The sequence below is a fragment of the Empidonax traillii genome, unplaced genomic scaffold, assembly GCF_003031625.1.
Source record: "Empidonax traillii isolate 1590-97213 ecotype Southwest subspecies unplaced genomic scaffold, ASM303162v1 scaffold144:size1428860, whole genome shotgun sequence".
NCBI lineage: Eukaryota > Metazoa > Chordata > Aves > Passeriformes > Tyrannidae > Empidonax > Empidonax traillii.
In genome coordinates, this window is record NW_020955337.1 from 1,034,765 (window position 1) to 1,054,466 (window position 19,702).

Below are 19,702 nucleotides of genomic sequence, written 5' to 3' on the forward strand. Positions count from 1 at the left end.
TGACCTGCTGGATGTTTAGAAAGGAAGTCAAGTATTCCCTACAAATGCCAGATCTCCTTTGAAAATGGTAGGAAAAGCTGGCTTGAAATAAGCGAGTGGTTTCAGATCTGCATGAAGCTGGTCTGGAAAGAAAAAGAGGTTGACGTTTGTTGTCTCTGCTGTTCTGTTTACACAGGCTGTGCTCTGCCAAATGGATGAGTGCAACTCCCTCAAGGCTTTCTCTGTGACCTTTGAGAACATCAGAAGTGGAATGAATGAAGCTGCTCTAATTTGCTCTGAAGCTCTGATATATGTAGCTTGTCTTATTTTTTCTAAAATCAAGCTTGTCAAGCAAGGCAGTACATGCACTTCATACCGCTTATTCTTTCTACAGTATCTATTAATGTATGATCAAATGCTTTTCATATAAAGCTTTCTTACCTGGGCTTTTCTGCTGGGTGAAGACAGGAGAGGGGAAAAAAGGTATACAGCAGATGCTGGTCATGATATTTTTGTCCTGCTGGATGATGCTGAAGTGGTTCAATGTCAGCTACAGTACTGGGCTCATTATATATATATATATATATATATATGTAACATGCAGATGCTGGAATGGTTACGATTTGGTTTAGTGGATATGCTATGGGAAAGCTTGTGCTAAGCAAGGATGGGGTCAGGATGTTTTGGAAAGCAAAGATTTCTCACTTGCTTCAATGGGATATTTGTATCCTAAAGCCTGTGTTAAAGGGAAAGAAGCAACGCTGATGAATTTATCTTACTTCCATGTGAAATAAGAGTAGGTGCTTCAAAGCTAATGTACGTCCTGTAGGATATTCCAGCCAAAGCCTTCATAACCTACAGTAAATTCAATCAGATCTATGGTGTGTGCAAGTCTCTTCAGGTGCAGAATAAATGTTCTGACCTAAAACCTCAGAGCATATTTCTTAGTCTTTGTCCCTATTCACTCCACTTTCCAGCTTACCCGCAGAGACCAATTTTTTGTGAATGTGTGATTCCCGTTCTTCCTCAAATCATAATTCTGTGCTTTTAGGAATCCCTGTATGTAACCTACTTAAAACGTCTCTCTGCAAGGACTGGTAAGAGGGTCAGCCTCAGGTTAACGTTTAGCTGTTAATTTGCATTGTGTGAACAAGACCTATTGTGTTCCTCTGTTCTAGAAAGCCATTCCCACGTGAGCTAGTCCTGCCTAGGCAGCTCTCACTTTGTCCATCCTTCAAAAGCTTCATTTCATCTCTTTCAGCACGGCAGTCCAGCTCTGCACATCAGCTGTAATGAGAGGCAAATATTCTCACATAAAAGCTTCGTTCTGGTTAGTGGGAGGCTGAGTGATTTTGGTGTGCTCCACAACTCCCACCGTACCTGAATCTGTCAGCTGCAGACTCAGTAGAAACAATCTTTTAGAACTACCTAAAAAGCTGTGTGCACTTCAAAGAGAACTGCTAAAAGCTAGACCCATGGTGTTATTTCCAGCTCTGAATAAACAGAGCACAGTTTATAAAATTTATCATAAAACGGTGCCTTTTCAGCCTCCCATAACCAGCTGAGTTCAGAAATAAAACCAGCTGGGAGTGCTGAGGGCTGTGTGCTCTGTCAGGGCGAGGTCTGGCTGGGGGTTTGGGGGCAGGGAGTAAGGATAGCTTACAAAACCACTTCGATAGGCATCTCTGTTTTTTACAGTTTCCATGCTTTCTTGGCATCAGTTTAGTTTCATCTTCCTGATGCTTCTTATACAGAAACAGAGTCCTACTCTGACACAGGTCTGCTCTGTTCATCTGCCCAAACACTGCTATGTCACAAGAATTGTGACTTTTTGTATAACTCTTCCCTTCAGAATGCCCTCAATATGCAGAAGGTAGAAAACTGAGGTATATATATAAGTGATATATATGAAAATATGTCAGTTCTTGGTGCTTGCCCAGGAAGAGCAGTGGGGTCCCTCTTAGCAATAGCATGGTGCCACTGCTCTTAGACAGTTGAAATTCCTGGAAAGCTTTATTTTTAGTTCTCTCTAGTTATGAAAACCTAGTCAGCACAGTGTGCCTAATGGCATCACTGGCATGGGAGAAGCAGAACTGCCTGATAGGAGCTGCATAACCAAAGCATTTGAATGTCACAAGGCAGGGACTAGGCTTTCTGTGGAGTGAGGAAGTGGGATGGGGTGCTCCTTCAGAGCTGGCTTCAAATAACACTTAAGCGGGCTTAAGCCTAGTCCTGGTTCATAAGTGCTCCCCTTCTAGTTCACAGGGCATCACTCAAAATCTGCCCAAATTTTCCATGGGAGTCCAAATACCTCTGTACTGATCTCGCCTACTTCGCAATATTTAAAAATGGGTATAGAACAATGTGAAAAATGCCCAGGTAAAAGCTGCAATAGTACCTCTAGTTCTTATGCAAATGCTGGAAGGCATTATTTTCCAGCTACGAGTGTTTGCAGGCTGCTGAAAATGTAACGTGCTAAACCTTATGTACACACACCTATTCACAGCGATTGAAACCAAAACATAGGCTTGACCATTTGAAATACACACCTTGTGCCTCTGCTGTTTAGAAACAGAGCACAGTGGCAAGTGATTTAAACCTCCTCTCCTCAAAGAAGTACATTGAGGAAATGAAGGCAGAAGTAGTGAATTCCAACAGGAAAAAACTGTGCACAGGCTGCATCTCTCCTGACACCTGTTGACCTTTTCTGTACCTGTAGTAGCAACCTTAACTAGGTTTGCAGCAATGACTTATCACACACTTGAGCTACATTCTTATATCCTTGGTTTACTCATGGGGCTGGATAGTTTGTGTGGTGCTCCAGTCACCTGCTGATAGATGAATTATTCCTCTGGCAGACAGTCACCCCAGCCCTTCCTGGGGCGTAGGCATATAATTGGTGCTGCACCCCCAAAATGGGAAGCATTACCCTGGCTAAGATATTGAGACAGTCAGGAGTGTCACTGATGTTTCCTTTTTGGCAGAGTCATGGATGTGTTTATCAAAAACTGAGTTAATTTGGTCCAGTTCTTCTAGTTCCGGTGGAGAGTTACTTAATAGTACAAAAATGTAGAGCAAGCAGGAACAGGAAGGGCCTGGCAGGCGAGCACTTGAGCCACACTGATTAATGATCCGGCTCCGACATGCGTGGGAAGTGCTGCACCCAAATAAAGTAACAGATTTGCAGCCTGTTCCAGCAGAAAACTCCTTGAAAACAAACTCAGCAAGAAACATGGATGCTTCAGGATGAACTGACGCAGGTGTGAAATGTAATGGAGATGGAAAACGTAATTTTTTTAAAAACCGCAAATGTTTCAGTAGCCTGCATAGAAAGTTGGAAACATTCCTGCAGTCCAGAAAGCCAACTGTATTCTGGGCTGCTTCAAAGGAAGCAAGACCTGCAGGTCCAGAGAACTGATTGTCTCCCTCTACCTCAGATTCCATCTGTGGTACTGCATCCAGCTCTGGGGCCACCAAAATAAGAAGGTTGCACACCTCTTGGAATAAGTCCAGTGGAGGCCATGAAGATGATCAGAGGGCTGGAGCACCTTTCCTATGAAGACAGGATGAGAGAGCTGGGGTTCAGTCAGGAGAAGAGAAGGCTCCAGAGAGACCTTACAGCACTTTCCAGTATCTAAAAGGGGATCTACAAGAGAGCTGGAGGGGGACTTTTTACAAGGACATGATGTGATAGGACAAGAGCAGAATAGCCTTAAGCTGAAGAAGAGTAGGTTTAGATCAGATGTTAGGAAGAAATTCTTTACTGTGAGGGTGATGACACACTGGAACAGGTTGCCCAGAGAAGTTGTGCATGCCCCATCCCTGGAAGTCTTCAAGGACAGGTTGGATGGGGCTTTGAGCAACCTGGCCTAGTGGGAGGTGTTCCTGCCCATGGCAGGGGGGTTGGAACTATATGATCCTTAAGGTCCCTTCCAACCCAAATCATTCCATGATACTAAGCAATACCTGCTCCAAGGCTGCACCTGGCTGTTTCCCAACATGAGTCCCTGCAAGGCCAGGTGTTGCTGAAGAAGTTTTGTAGGGAACACCTTGGTGGCAGACCCAGAGCACGCTTGAATCTTTATTGTAAGAGTAATTCCAAGTTTCATGTTTCTGTAATTAAGAAATAGCCCTGTTCCAACGGTGTTTGTAGCAGGGGGAGGTGGTTTTCATTCTGACCTGGTTGTAACTCGGTTTCCCACAGTGGAGGCCCGTGGCTGGGCTGTCAGCCCGACATTTCAGCCCTCGAGCATCGCCTGCAGCGATTTTCCAGCCCGCTGTTTGTGCAGGCAGTTGCCCAGGGCCGCTCGGGCAGGGCGCGATGCTGTAAGAAGCGGCCGATCGGCTGCAAGGCGTGAGCAGGCAAAGCAGCAGCTTGAAACACAGGTTCATTTTGCAATTGTTGAGGCAGCTAGGAGAGTTGAAGGTGCAAGGGCTGAGGCAGCTTCAGGTGTCTTGCCGCTGATTTGAGGCTCGAAGAGCAGGGCTGCGTTCCAAAGATGCGACTGAAGCCCTAAACCGCTTCCAGAGGGAGAGGAGGGTCCTGCTCACGCCGGCCCCATCCTTCCCGGCGGGGAGCGCAGGGCTGAACCCCTTGTCCCGCCCTCCGCGGGGGTGGTGCCGGCGGCGGCGGCGGGCCAGGAGCGAAGGATGCTGCTGCTGCTGCCGCTGCTGCTGCCGGCGCTGGCGGGGGGGCAGCGGGCGGCGGTGCTTCGGCTGGGGCTCCAGGGCAGCCCCCGCGGCGAGGTGAGCCCGGATTTCCTCTCCCTTACTCTGGATGCCAGCCTGGCCCGAGATCCGCGCTTTGTCGCCTTGCTCAGGTGAGCCACCTCTCGCCTCTTTGGGAGAAGGGAAAAGGGTGCTGGGGAGAGGAGGGGGCACGGCAGAGGGGTTCCCTGGGGCAAGGGAGAGGTCCCCGGCAGGCAGAGAGGTCCCCAGCCACGGGGGTGCGGGGGGAACCCAGTCATCCCGGCTGGGAACCGACAAATGGACTGCGGAGCGAGCTGGGGGGAACGGGGAACCCCCCATCCCTGGAACCAGGGTCAGGAGAGGCTGCTGGATCCCCTCTGCTTCGGAATTCACCAATTTCATCCTCCCGCGGCATCAAGGCTGTACCTTCCGTGGGTGGTTGCAGGGAAGGGGCAGTTCGGGGATAAACATGGGAGAGGAGCTGCTTTGCGAGCAAAAAAAAAAAGGGAGCAGGAAACTGAGGGAACTGGGGTTGTTTGGCAAACGGAGGCTCAGGCGAGCTCTTTTACAACTACCGGAAAGGAGGTTGTAACGAGATGTATGTCGGTCTCTTGACCCAGGTAACAAGTGACTGGTCGAGAGGAAACGGCATCAGGTTGCATCAGCGCAGGTTTAGATTGGATATTAAGAAAAGTAGGCATTGGAACAGGGAAGTGGTGGGATCACCATTCGTGAAAGTGTTCAAAAAAACTATGGATGTGGTACATTGGGGCATAGTTTACGTGGTTTAGTGGTGAACATGGCAGTGCTGGGTTGATGTTTGGATTTTATGATCTTAGAGGTCTTCTTCAAGCTTAACAATTCTGTGATTCTACAGAGCAGAGGCGTAATGTAAGGAGGGGCTGGGGGCTGCTATCCCTGCTGTTCCGAAAGAGAAAAATCATCTGAGCCCTCAGGTGGTTTGGAAGACTTAATCAACATAAAGTCAAATAAACGCTGAGGAGGGTGTGTCACCATCAAAGCTGAACCGAGAGATCCAACACACAAAGTCTTTTTTGTCCTAAACAACTCTAGGCTGCTGAGTGATGGTGTTTCCTGTCCGTTCTTTTGCTTCTGACCACTTCTGCCTTTTCTTCTTTGCTTTTGCTCTAATTTTTTTTTTTTTTTGGAAGCTATCTTAATTCTTCCCTTTTCATCTCTCTGATCCCATTTTTTATCCCCACAGTATTTCTCCAGTCCTGATTTCCCTCCTCCCACCACTTTCATCTTTTCCTCCTCATCAAGCTGGGGAGAAAATTGTCACCAGCTTTACTGGAAAATGCTCAGGTCCCCAACCTCCAGCCCCAACTGCCTTGGGGTTCATTCTGGGGCCAGCCCTGCCACTAAGAGGAGTGGGAAGTACTCAGTGGCCTCTAATCTGCTGTTTGTCACCACCGGGCAGATAGGGCTGATGTGCCTGGTGTCCTCCGTCCCCCAGTGCTGCGCATCCTGCATGGGGTGTGTGCAAGTCACAAAGGCAGAGTTGTTTGATCTTTTATGCACCTCCTTTGCTAAAGCTAACACCTGCCCCAGCATGGACTCCTAATTTCTCTTGGGTACAAAAAAGATTGCTTTGGCTGTTGTTGATTGAAATCGGGACTGATGATGTAAAGTCAGTTTTATGCCCACCTTCTCACAGGACTGTTATGTTAGTGTTACATAAACAAAACCAAAAGGTCTAGGGGAGCGGGATGTTTAGGAAAAAAAATACCTGTTTTGAAATATTGCCTTATTTTTCCCCAAGGATTTGGCTCCCTGCCTGTGCCCATGTTCCCACAGGCATGTCTTCACCTTGTTTCCTTATCAGTGCTCTCCTGGCTCACCTGGCCAGCAGTTTCCCTGTTGTACAGTGCAGAGAGCTGGGACACAGATCCAAGGAGGCGTCAGGAGTGCCATGAGGGAACTGGATAGCCCTAAGTCACTGCAGCATATTCCTCCAAGTACTTCCCATGTTTAGCCTCTACACCAAAGCTACAGTGATTTTCTGTTTCTCAATGTTCCTTCCTCAGCAATCCCAAACTGCGTGCACTGGCGACAGCCCTGTCCCCAGGCTTCCTGAGGTTCGGTGGCACTGAGACAGATTTTCTTATCTTTGATCCCAACAAAGATTCAACTTCAGAAGAAAAAATCCTCTGGGAACTTCAGGCACAGCAAGGTAAAATAGGCATCAACATGTTAGACTCGAAACCGTTCTGGGTTTAGGAGAGGACTTTGATGCAGGATGGGGATGCTACAAGGGTACGGCAGCAGTGCTGGGTGTCCTCCACAGGGTCATCATTCCTCTCTGCCATGGAGATGAGATCTGTGAACCTTCAACACAGTTTGTGGGAAGAGCTGTGCCAGCCATTGGAAAGGGAGAAAGAATGCAGGGGACTCATATCTGTGCTGGCATCTCTGCTGGGACTCTGCTGCCCTGTGCTTCTTGCAGCAGTCTTGGGACCTCTGCCACTGCCTGGGCGGTGTTCAAGGTCAACTCAAAAGCTGTGGCTTCATTATGAAAATTAAGTAACAGATGGAAGAAATAACCTGAGGAGAACAGAGTGTGTGATTTTTCTGTGCTGGCCAAAGCCAGAGAGCTAGGTTGGGGGTGCAGCCTTGCTCTCCTGTCTCTTTGACAGGGCAAGCATGGACCCGCTGGACCACTGCCAACTTCTTGAGCTTGGTATTTTCTCTTTAAACTTAGCAAAAGCACATAAATCCTTCTAGAGTTGTTTCCAATGAAAAATTTCCCATCTGTTCCTGTGGTACGTAGCTCAACGGTGCAATCATACCTTATTGTGCAACCAGGGATGCTCGGTTTTGAGGTCGAGTGGTACTTTTCCCCTCATATCACTTCACTAAGTAGCTGCCTCCTGTGACCCTGGCTCGTGCCTTCCTCTCTTTAGGAAGAGGAACCACTCCAGGTTGTGGCTTGTTCCTGGTTTGCGTGCCAAGAAAAAGCATGAGCTTTGAAAAACAAGTGTCTCGTGACTCCTGCCAGCCTTGCTGCCGGAGCCATGAAGGGGATTCAGCGCTTTCCCCTGCACAGGACGGGCAGTGCAGGAAGCATTGCCCTGTTTGTGCCCCCAGCAAGGTGGGCTATAATCCCTGCCACACCACTGCATGCCAGGACATCTTATCTGCTCCTTGGGCATGGCAACCCAAGCTTTGTCAGGTCACCGTAACGAGGGTTTCTGGATGGTGCTCCAAATAAAACAGTTTACTGGGGGCTGATTGACACAATACCAGCTTAAAAAAGCACAGTTCAGTCTTCCCTCACCCCACTATCTCCATTCACCTCAAACTGAAAAATATGCATTTTTTTATGTAGTATCTATTTATGCATTAAGCCAGCCCTCTTTTCCTATGTGGTTATTGCTATGAAAGCAGTGGTGCGTTTCACAGAAGTGCATGACCAGCTCCCAGCCTGGCACCAAGGAACTGTCCTTCCTCCTGAGGGATGCAGCCCTTCACGTGTCGGACTCTAGCTGTGCAAGTGAGGAGTTAGGAGTTAATTCTTATCAACCTTCTACCCTACAGAGGCTTGTGGCTCGACTCCTGTGTTCTCTGCTGTTGAGAAGTTGCTGCTGGTCCAGTGGCCCAGCCAGGAGAAGCTGATTCTTGCTGAGCAGAACCGGAAAAAGCACAAAAACACCACCATTACAAGTAAGACTGTGATGGATTTCTCTGTAGGATTTATAAACAAGGAGGTGTAAATCTCTGCCCCACAGTAAAAGGCTTGTAGGCTGCTAGGAGCTGAAACCACTGAAAAATAAACATTTCACCCCCTTAGCAAAATATTCAAAGAACTCTTTTTCTACTGTTTGCACATCTGCAGCATCAGACTAAATAAACATGGGCAGCACAATTGTTGCTTGGCTGGAGCTCAATTAGCACAGTGTAACCTTGAGATAAGCATCCTCCCTTTCTCCTCTGTGCAGAAAATACCCTGGATATTCTCTACAGCTTTGCAAACTGCTCAGGGTTTCACCTGATCTTTGGACTCAATGCCTTGCTGCGGAAAGGTGGTTTGCAGTGGGACAGCTCGAACGCCCAGGCGCTGCTGGACTACTGTGCCTCACAGAGCTACAACATCTCCTGGGAACTCGGGAATGGTAAGTGCAAAGCCTGCTTGTTGGCCAGGCCAGCCGTCACCTGGGAAAGTACCACTACAGGGTACGGGCTGGTACCCCAGTTTTGGATGTTTGGGATGATGGCACATAAAGGCAAAGTGATGTTTTATTAAGAAATGTTAAGGTCTTAATTTGCAAGGAGGGATTTCATGAGAAGATACAATGAATGAGAAAATTGAGGTGATTTTGCTGCTCCTACCAAGGCTTTTAGATCCCTCAGGGTGCAGCATGTCACCTAAGGAGACTGGCTGGGATGGAGTGCTGGAGAGCAGCACGCTGCGTTCCCCCAGGCTTTTGATCTCGTGCTTACTACCTCCAAATATCTCACTCATACCCTGCCAGATCAGGTGAAGCCTTAGGGGACTGGTGTTCCCCACGTGGAACAAGCTGCCCTATTTTGTGTCCCAGAACTAGAGCGGGGTGTTGATGTGCACGTGTCTTTGCCAGAGCCCAACAGCTTCAGGAAGAAATCTGGCATCCACATCGACGGCTACCAGCTGGGGCAAGATTTTATTCACTTACGCCAGCTTCTGAATAACTACACCCTCTACCAGCACGCAAAGCTCTACGGTCCTGATGTGGGGCAGCCCCGGAAGCACACACAGAGACTGCTGAGAAGGTAGGGCTGTGGGGCACAAGCAGCACCCTCCAGGGTGGGGCAGGTGCAGAGAGTGGTACTTTGTCTGCATCCAGATGCAGGGGGGCATGAGGACGCACCAGGGCAGGGTTTTAAGGGTTTTCTGTTCCAAATCAATAGTACGGATGTACAAATGGACACACGTGGCCTATTTGAGAACAGTTTTATTGCATTTTTCCTTAAATTATAAACATGGATTTTTTTCCCTTGACTGAGGACAACTAAAGCCTTACCTGCATGCATGAGCTGAAAGCTTACATATTCAGCCAGTTGAAACTCAGCTGCTGGCAGCATGTCAGTGTTCTGCATGCTTTTCCACTGAGTGCTGGCTCTATTGCTGTGCTAACAAGGGCTTTTTGCCCCAGAAACACCTGTGTGCTAAACATTAATTCATCCTCCCAGCGACCTGCTGAGGCAACCAGGCTGCCCAAAGTCTGTGGTCCCAAAGCATTCACCATCACTGATGGCAGCCGGGGGCAGAGGGGAGGGCTATGCATGGTGGCTCGCTTGTGGGAGGGCCAAGACCCATCACCAGTACCTCCTAACCCCCTGCTCTTCACCACATTCCCTCTGGTTGCAGCTTCCTGAAATCGGGAGGGAAGGTGATCGACTCTGTCACGTGGCACCAGTAAGTACCACTTGGATGCCATTGTCACTCTGATTATTGCCTGTTTTCTTTACAAAATGTCAATTTGAACATGTCAGGGGGAAGGAGAGGGGTGAAATACCCTTTTCAGCAGTTCCTCAGGGGCCTCTCCACAAACTTCTCTGTTCAGAATAAGAGATGAATTGAGGGAGCGTGTTAGAGAAGCGCAGAAAGCCTCCAAAGAGGCTACTTTCTAGCAGAGACCCCAAAGCAGTGGTGGTGGGTTGTAACACAGGCACAGCTGCAGGGAATGCAATGTGTGCAAGGCAGTCCTTTTGCTTGCTAAATATGTGCATGGAGAAGAACAGAAGTGGGAAGTGGGGAAAAAAGATGACATAGCAGCTTTTTTTCTCACAGGAGTGTGAGGGGTTACATCAGTCGTGGCTCTCTCTGGCATAAGGAGAGTTTCTGCAGCAGTTGAGCCTTTTTGCACATGCATTACAACACGTACCAAAAGCTAGTCAGATCTGAGCTGCAGTCCTGGTTGTTTCAAAGTTCCAAGCTGCCACCCCCTGCAAATAAAATGCACTTTCCCATGGGAAGAAGAGAGTGTCGTATAAAAGGAGAATAAAATAGCTCAGGCTTACTCGGCAGAGATGACTCTGCTGAACCACTGTGAAAGCAAAAGGTTTTTAATGCAAAGTTTTAAACAACCCATGGGTGTCTGGATTTTGAAATAGAGTCAGTACCCCTGACATTGATGCTCTTCTTGGCTTTAGAAAGGCTAAACCTGCTTGAGTGAAAGCTTTGCTTGCTGAAAGCAAATTCAGGGAGTCACTGATGATGCTGTTGACAAATGCATCCAATTCCTTCTAGAAAATGCAACAGAAACCTCGTGAGCTGATGTGTTATTTGCTGCCTTTTTCTCTCTAGTTATCTCTAATATAAATGAAAAGCCCTGCAGGTCTGGCTGACCCCTACTCATGGGGAAAGGATAGCAGCTTCTCCTGTTCCCTTAGGTTTGCTCTCCAGGCGAGTCTGGGCTCTGTGTGGGTAACTGGCCCTCAGATCCCACCCGCAGCGCAAGCAGCACAGGCACAGTCCCAGCCCTTCGCTCTTGTGCCTGGCTTACCTATGCAGGTTCAAAGGGCTCCGGTGGCAAGTTGGCCCTGGGGCACCTGCCATGAACCCCTTATGTCTGAAAGTCATTTCCGTGTGAAGGCAGGTTTTTTTCCAGAGTGAAATGCAGCACAGTGACATGCAACAATCAGGTGAGAGGGGGAAAAGATGCATATACTTCTATTATATACATATGTATATATATATATGACTTGTCTATGCATTCTGAGCTGCTAGAAAGCATGAACCTTGCCCTCTCCCCTCCCTGGGCTGTTCTTGCCCTGTGGCTGCCTTTGCTTTAAGTGGACATGTGTTATTTTCTCTACTAATTTAGGATTATCAGGTTTTAGCTTCCTCTTGTGGCTAGAAGACTTCAGCTACTTCTGGTAGGACTGAGTGACAGCACAATGAAATGTAAAAACCACAAGGATCCCAATTCTTTAGTTGGGAAAAACAGACTTAAAAGTTCTACTGCTCCTGGTGGAGGCCAACCTTCATCTCATAAGGATGGCTACATCCTGTTCCCCTCCAAATGACCAAAATAATCCAACAGAGGGACAGAAGCTGGGATCTGGTATTTGTAATGTATAACTTGATACAGTAATGCAAGCAATCACATAGGAACGTTGGAGTCCTTAGCAAGAGAAGATTTGCAAAAGCTGGTTCTTACCCAGTGATGTTTTCCTAATTCTAAATGAGTAGATGCAAACAAACCTACTACTTCTGCTGTTGGAGGTTTCTGTGATATCCTGCCTCCATCGAGGTAATTATATCCAACAGTCCCCTAAATACAAATGAAATACCTACACATTTGGAAAACAAAAGAAGAAAAAGACCTGGACAAAAAAATAGTGCTGTGGATAAATGTATCAAGCAGCTGAATACTTTTGGTGGTATTCTGTGCCACTTGTGGTATTTTTCCTTAATTTTGGCTATGTTTTTTTCCCCCTTTTCAGTTACTATGTGAATGGACGAAGTGCAACAAGGAGGGATTTCTTGAGCCCTGAAGTGCTGGATACCTTTGCCACAGCCATACACGAAGTCCTGGAGGTGCCTTTTCCTGTTCAATCATTCCCATGTTCAGCTTTCCAGGGGTCAGCAAACATTCCAGAATAAAGCACAATTCCTTACTAGCAATGAACAGGGGTCCTCAAAGCTTGGGTGCTGCTGACATTGAAAACATCACACACCAACAACATTCCCATTTATTGAAGTAGTTGTTACTCAGGGATGTAATTTATGGTCATTTCACCCCACCACCCCACCCCATTTTTTTTTTTTTTTTATTTTTTGATCCTGAGAACATTATAACTTAGAATACAGCACTACTCAGCACAAGAAGATTTACAGGACCTGGATTTTAGCAATGTTTGCCTTATTTCATATGGGTAAACATGGCTTTTTTGAGGGGGTAGGATGTAAATCTCTTTCTAGTCCTTTTGATCAAAATTTCTGTGACATCCCATCTCATCTGGTGATATCCCTTAAATGCAAACATCGTACAAATCTTTTGGCTAAAGCACAAAATTTCAATTATTTCAGTAGCCCAAAAACTTAACTGTTGTCTCTTTCTCTTCTTCCCTAATGCTAAACTGGCCAGATTGTTGATGGGACCGTGCCCAACAAGAAGGTCTGGCTGGGAGAGACAAGCTCTGCCTATGGAGGGGGAGCTCCCAGACTGTCCAACACTTATGTTGCTGGCTTTATGTGAGTACCATGTCCCAGGCGTGGGGGAATTACACATTTCACCTGCAGAAGGGGCTGTGTACCTGTGCCATGGGAGGAACGTGGCTTCCTCAGGCTTCCTGGGGAGTGCAAGCAATGGTGGGTTAAGGATTGTAACCCTCCCACCACTCCCTCTGTGCTGTGCCTGAGGTTCACTGTACGCCCAGGCAACAGCAGATTCCCATAGGAAACGGGGGACGAGAAGCAAAGAAGGCTGTATTTCTGCCCTCAAATCTGCAATGCCAACTCTGTCCTTTTGTGAGGAAGGAAAGTCATTCATGGCACGGGTGTCCTTTTCTGATGCCATCCTTTGACCACCATGAAAAAACCAATCTAAATAATTTTCTCCAAGGACACCAACTGTAGCATTTTGTTGAAATTGAAGAATTCATGCTTTTATTAGCACTTTAATCAGTTTGCACATTCAGGGAGATAAAATTGCATTGGAATGTGATGACCTTTTCATCAAGGTCTGATAGGCCGCCAAGTCAAAGCTCATTAACAACAAGCAACCTTGTCATTGGTGTGATGATTTCCCTCAGTCTTCAGACCCTTGGCCTTCCTTCAGGATCCCTGGCTCCCTTCAGGAGCTTCCACTGCCACTTCTGTTTTTCACTACCTGCAAACAAGGGAGTGGAGCAACTCTTCCCACCAACTCAGACTTCCAGAGACAGTCTGGAATTATTTTTTAATGTAATCATGCAAGATTTGAATTGAAATTAGTTGTGTGATTTTAAGGAAATCAGCATCATATGGTAATTTTTGCTTTTCTCCTTCCCAAGCTGGTTGGAGAGGGGCAATAGAGTACAACTGAGGTCAGCAATTTAAGCTACACGGTATTTGCCTCATTTTTTGGCAGGTGGTTGGACAAACTTGGGCTTTCAGCCAGGGAAGGGATTGATGTGGTGATGAGACAGGTTTTCTTCGGTGCAGGGACCTACCACCTGGTGGATGCCAACTTTGAGCCTTTGCCGGTATGTAAGGAACCCCCCTAACACCACCTGAATGCTGCAGGTACTTCTGCACAGGCAACTCTGGCTGGGGAGGTACAAGTCAGCTATTTTAACGACACCTTTTTTTGTTGAATAGTCGCAGCTGTCCTTGTACCTAAAGTTATCTGGTTTCATTATGGGTTAACATATTATATATATATTGTATATACAAGATATTTACTGCAACTGCAGGGATGCAGCCACTCTTCAGCACAGCAGAGACTGATCTGTGCGACATGATGCTCTGGTTTGTATGCAGATACTTCTGGAGCTCTCAAGGCTTTTCTAGATGGACTGTTTTTTTTAAGAGTACTCCTCAGCTGAGTGATGAGAAATTTTTAAACAGAAGTGATACGAGGTATTAAAATAAATTAAATCCCAGGTGAAAACCGGGACAACACGAAGTCAAGATGCAAGCATTTTGTAGGTCATGAGCATACCCAGCCTTTGGTAGTGGCTGAAGGACAATCAAATTGAAATATACATTTAGTATAGTTTGATTCATTAGGAAATAACATTCTGTTGTGATGAAACTTCATTATTTGAACTATACATTGTTCTTGCATCTACAGCATGTTTCTTTGTACTACTAGCACTTAGCTTCAGGTGAGAGGGTAGCATCTTTCTTTTTAGCTTTCCTCTCATTTTTCTGCTTCCAAATTGTGATTTTTACAGATGGCCTGAAAGAAAACCCAGCATATGGGAATTTTCCCTCCTGCTTGTTCAGCTGGTCCTCATGCCAGAGGCTGCATTGTCAGGCTTGTTGCTTTGGGCTTTTTATTCCCTCAGTTAAAATAGGTTTAATTTGGACTGAAACTATGTGCGTTGTTCCTCACCTACAGGCAGTAGATACAGGCAGATGCTAATCAAGCTGATCATCCCTCTGAGGCAGGGAAATCCAGCAGTTCCAGCAGTTGTAGTTAGCACAGAAATGAAGAAGCACAACCAGTGTCAGAAGGCTGCACCTCCTTGAAAGGGGCTGAACGTGAAGGCTGATAGGAAAAGTAATTTCCCAGACTCATGGTGAGTCAGGAGAGAAACACAACAGTTTTCCTTCTAGAAAAACCTCAAAGACAGACAGATTTGCTGGGAGCTCTTTGAAAGCCTGTAAAGACCTGGAAAAAATGAGTTTGCACTGGGCATCACCCTGCTCTGAGGCAGCTGTTCTGCAGGTTGGAGGCAGGTTTCCTCTTTAGTTGTGTTGCTTGTGGGAATTTAAACGGATACGGTGAAAATCTTGGTAAAGCAAAAAGCTATGGGGGAAACGCCCCTGAAACTGGAGCAAAATGAACGTTCTGTCAGGCACCACGTGGAGTACCTGGCATGTACACAAGGGCTTACATGTGTTTTTGTGCCTCCCAGGACTACTGGCTCTCACTGCTCTACAAGAAGTTGGTGGGTACCAAGGTGCTGCAGGTCAGCCTGGCAGGAGCCAGTGAGAGGAAGCTCCGTGTCTACCTCCACTGCACAAACACCCTCAAGTAAGCCTCCAGAGAGGGCAAAATACCCCAAAAACTGAGCCCATGGCCACCCCCAGGCCAACAAACGTGACTTGGGACAGTGCAAGGTCGCACATCATTTGTGTGAAAACTCTTTCTCTCCTGATCCCCACCATCATTTCTCTTGCCTTGCAGCCCAAAGTACAGAGAAGGGGACGTGACGCTGTTTGTCCTAAACCTCTACAACATTACCCAGCATTTGCAGCTACCGGATTACCTATCCAGCAAGCACGTGGATCAGTACCTCTTACTGCCTCATGGCAAAGAGAATATACTTTCCAGGTAAGTGTGCAGTTCCCTGTGGAAAGGACTGTGAGTAGAGGTAGATGGTCTTTAAAACCTCCCCTTGTTCAATTTGCAAGGGGGAAGAAGAGGTTACTATTCAGTCATCTGATTTTTTTCAGTAAAATCTGACTTCTGTTTAATCAGGTCTCCTAAACTCAGGCTGCTGAAAGCTTGCTAAGGTACAAGGACACTTACTTGATGTTAATTGGGAAGTTTTTTTCTAGCAGGCTTCAGGGCTCTGGACCAGCTGCTAAAGTCCTTTTTCTTTTGCACAAGCACAGGAATATTGCTTTCCCAAGTGCTGGCTCCTGATTTACAGCAACATCTTCAGGCTTTGTATGTTGGGGATTTTTTTTGTTTGTTTGTTTTTGTTTGGTTGTTTGGTTGGTTTTGTGTTTTGTTTTGTTTTGTCTTTTTTTGTTATTGCTAATGCATCTGCACAGGAAGGATCTTCTCCACAGGCATAGAAGATACCTTCATAATTACAGGAGAAAAGGCAATTAAAGTATGTACTTTTCAAAGCCTGCTTTGCTCTTACCTCACTGGAAGACTAAGAAACATGCAGTTTTCATTGTGCATGTGCTACCACTCTAAAGGACCCCTTGCAGAGGGAGTGTTGCAGATGCTCTTCTCTCTAGGGAAGTTTAGTTTGGCTTTGGGCTGAGTTAATGTTTGCACTCAGGTCCGGAGCTATTTGTGCTCGATGGCAAACAGAGCACAGCTGCCCAAACAGTCTCTCTGTTCCCCTCCAGGTCTATTGAGCTGAATGGCCATGTGCTACGGATGGTGGATGACAAAACACTGCCAGAGCTCATCGAAAAGCCCCTTGGTCCCGGCAGCGTACTCGGACTCCCAGCCTTCTCTTATGGCTTTTATGTTATCAGAAACGCCAAAGCTATTGCTTGCATTTAAATGGTTAATACACACATGCAGGATAAATGTAAAGCACTTGGCTAGTAGGGGATTTTAATCCTAGAAACTCACGTTTCTACTGTGGGATTTAATTCTGGTGAGGGATGCAAATGTGGCGGCACTGGTACACTCTGAGGGCTGGGCAAGACATGAGGCTGAAAGATGAAAGATGCTTGTTCAAATCCCAGGAGAACTATCCAGGTAGAGCAAGACCAGGCAGGGGCTGGTTTTGCTCTTGGTCCAGCCTGTGTAGCTGCACTTGAGCAGGGGGCCCTTCTCCACGCCACGCATGGAGACACATCAGCTTCTCACACTGTGCTTGGGGCTCTGCCAGCCTGGGAACTGCAATCTCCCCTCTCCCTCTTGTTTCTGCAAGCACAGCTCTAAAAGCAGTCTCTTGAAAAGCTTGCCTTCAGAAAGGATGAGCAGGGTTTTTATTTTAGCTGTACAGCTGTGGTTCTGCCTGTACCATGTGGGGAAGCCCAAAAAGGGGTTGTGGTTGTTAAGGGCATCTTGGGGTGGAAAGTGTGGACACGGACAGCAAACCAAGGACAGGGTGCCTGCAGGAGGAAAGACCTTGAAGATAAACCAGGTCCTCTATCAGGTTTGGGGAGATACTACACATTTTTCCCAAGCTAGTCGAGTTCAGTCACAAGATGGAGCTGTAGCCATGTGCCTTCCAAAGGCAAGTTTCTGACACATGAAATGCAAGCTGTTCCTGTGGGATGGTCTACTTCTGCCATAACACGCTTCATCCCTGCAAGGAAAGGAGAGGAGCCCACCAGCACCCCTCTGTGGTCAGTGGGCTACATGGTGAGAGTTCACAACTCCTCAGCCTTCACCACCCCACAGGCAGTTCAGCCGGAAAAGACTTTCCTGAACCTTCAGGTGAAGCTCTCTTTGCTTTACTCTCCCTAATTCACTCGGGTCTCTTCGAGGAAATGGAATACTAAAGAGACCGAGCAAACCACTCACGCCTCAACCATCAGAGGGACGTCAGTGGCCTTAGAGATCCTGGGGACAAAACTCCCAGCCAGGCTGACATCCTTCCCACTGGGAAAATAGCCATTTTGTCCAGAAACTGTGTTGGTGGTGGCTTTTCTCCCCAGCTGTGCCTTCCCCATGCACACCCTGTTGCAGTTCCTTCCATGTGCCACCAGCCACTGGTCTGCTGGATAACAAAAGGTCTCGGACAATACCTGTGGCCTCCCACACATATTTATTTGCATCTGTTTTCCTTGAAGATATGTAACCCCTACCACTGTCAATGCCTTACGATATTGTGAGCACAGCAGGGGCAAAACAACACCACACCAGTGTACTTCCCTTTTTAAGCTTTAAAAAGATGCTACCAGCCACATGGGGTTCCAGCTCAGGGCAGGGAACCTTTTTTAATGAGAGGACTTCAAAAACAGATGTACTTTTGTAGCTGTGATGAAAACCTGCACAATAAAAAGGTTATATTGAAGTTCAGTGTGTCAAAGGACTGTTTGTACCCATAGAGCAGATGCATTCTGTGAAGGGTTATGTATCAGGGGATAAAACAGATCAGAAATGAGAAAGGCTGTTTGTTTACATTGTCCAGGTTCCATAAAAGAAGTGAAGAGAGCGGAAGATGGAGTGAAAAGTCTTACATAAAGTCAACATAAAGTTAATAATTTATTATTATTGTTATTATGTAATTTACAACTAAAACATAAAAGTTATTATTTGCCTGGTAGCTTCTTTTTAGAACTTTCCAAGCAGTTTTGTTTATTACAATGCTTGTGACTTTTATATTTGAAGATTTTAATTAAAGTGATTTATACCAGCTTTTGGCAATCTTCGGGGTTTTTTTAAAACTTCTTTTTGACATACCAATACCACAAAACGCTCCCTACTTTTCTTTTGGTCATACATCACATACATACATGTTTGGTTACCAACAAGAGTACCCAAACACATAAAAATGAAAGAAATCATACCCAGCTTGGTGTGTTTCAATTGCAGTTGACCACCAGTTCAGATGTCCTCCACCCCCAGGTCTGACTCCAACTCAACACATGTGCTGGTGACTGGCACACAGGAACTATTAGGAGCAGCACAGGGATGTCCAGGCAAGCAAATGGCAGCTGCTCCCAAGCATGTCTCCTCTGAGCACACGGCATGGGTCTTCAAAGGGTGGAGTTTACAGCTCACAGTAAATGCCTTCAACTTTAAAAGCTCTCTACACACACCCAGGTGACTTCTCTTTATGAAACGTTATATATTTAGCTGATAGCTGCTGTGAGTTCTACACAAACAAAGCAGGAGAGAGATAAGTGAAGGGGACTGGAAAGATCCAGGATCCCAGCACACCAACAAAGGTACCATCTCAAACAGAAGCAAAACATCACCCTGACCCATCTGCAGCAGCAATGCCTGCCCCACAGGCATCTGGTCTCTGGGGCTTTTTTTCCTCTGTGAATGTTGTAAACCTTGAATATGTGTGTGTGTGTATACTTACCTGAGAACATGGACAGTTATTATATCTCGCACACATTCCAATTTATCTTTCCAGTTTTGACTCTGGAGGTCGGGTTACTCACCTGGGCTTTACTGTAGGCTTTACTTCCTGGAAACTGGAGTAAGTTGCACCATAAGACTTTTGTACATTTGTACTTTTGAACATTTGTACTTTCGTGCATTTGTACTTTTGTATATTTGTTGTACGTGAAAATAAGGAAACTGATAATCTCCTCAGAGCCAGGAGCAATTTGACCATCAACTCAGATTTGAGCCAAACAGGACAGTGAGGTCTAAATAGCTTTAGGTGATTTTCTGAAGTCTGAAATTAGCTATTCCCTAAAATATTTTTCAACGAAGGGCCAGGCCACTTTATCATGAATATAAATCTGGTGGTAGTAGGTTAACTTTTTTGCTTTACTTCCATGAGCTCCTTAAAAGTTTGCTGTAGACAGTCCAGGGTTTGCTTGCCACATCACACACCCCCCAAAAAAAACCCCAAAACAGTATCTGTGGAGGAGCACCCACCTGGTGAAAATCAGAGTATTGGAGTTCCTACGGACACAGCAGGCAGAGTGACTGTGGACATCTGTTGCCAGGACTCAGGATTCAGACACACCTCAGGCACTTGTCTGTATCTGAAT

General features: G+C 46.4%; 1 protein-coding gene across 1 annotated transcript; it reads left to right on the forward strand.

Moving 5' to 3' along the window:
• Positions 1 to 4,629: 4,629 nt before the first annotated feature.
• On the forward strand, positions 4,630 to 18,386 carry HPSE (heparanase). Its single transcript, XM_027884413.1, has 12 exons — positions 4,630 to 4,799; positions 6,717 to 6,862; positions 8,227 to 8,352; positions 8,628 to 8,801; positions 9,267 to 9,438; positions 10,037 to 10,084; positions 12,118 to 12,211; positions 12,762 to 12,868; positions 13,746 to 13,860; positions 15,241 to 15,359; positions 15,513 to 15,659; positions 16,415 to 18,386. Exons 1-12 carry the CDS (start codon positions 4,630 to 4,632, stop codon positions 16,572 to 16,574), a joined length of 1,578 nt encoding a protein of 525 aa, XP_027740214.1. The 3' UTR covers positions 16,575 to 18,386.
• The last annotated feature ends 1,316 nt before the right edge of the window (positions 18,387 to 19,702 follow it).

Excerpts from the sequence above, each read along its gene's own strand:
- HPSE (XM_027884413.1), top strand. The coding sequence starts at position 4,630 with ATGCTGCTGCTGCTGCCGCTGCTGCTGCCGGCGCTGGCGGGGGGGCAG. Across the intron at positions 8,802-9,266 it reads CTCCTGGGAACTCGGGAATG|AGCCCAACAGCTTCAGGAAG; the intron begins GTAAGTGCAAAG and ends TGTCTTTGCCAG. Across the intron at positions 15,660-16,414 it reads AAAGAGAATATACTTTCCAG|GTCTATTGAGCTGAATGGCC; the intron begins GTAAGTGTGCAG and ends GTTCCCCTCCAG.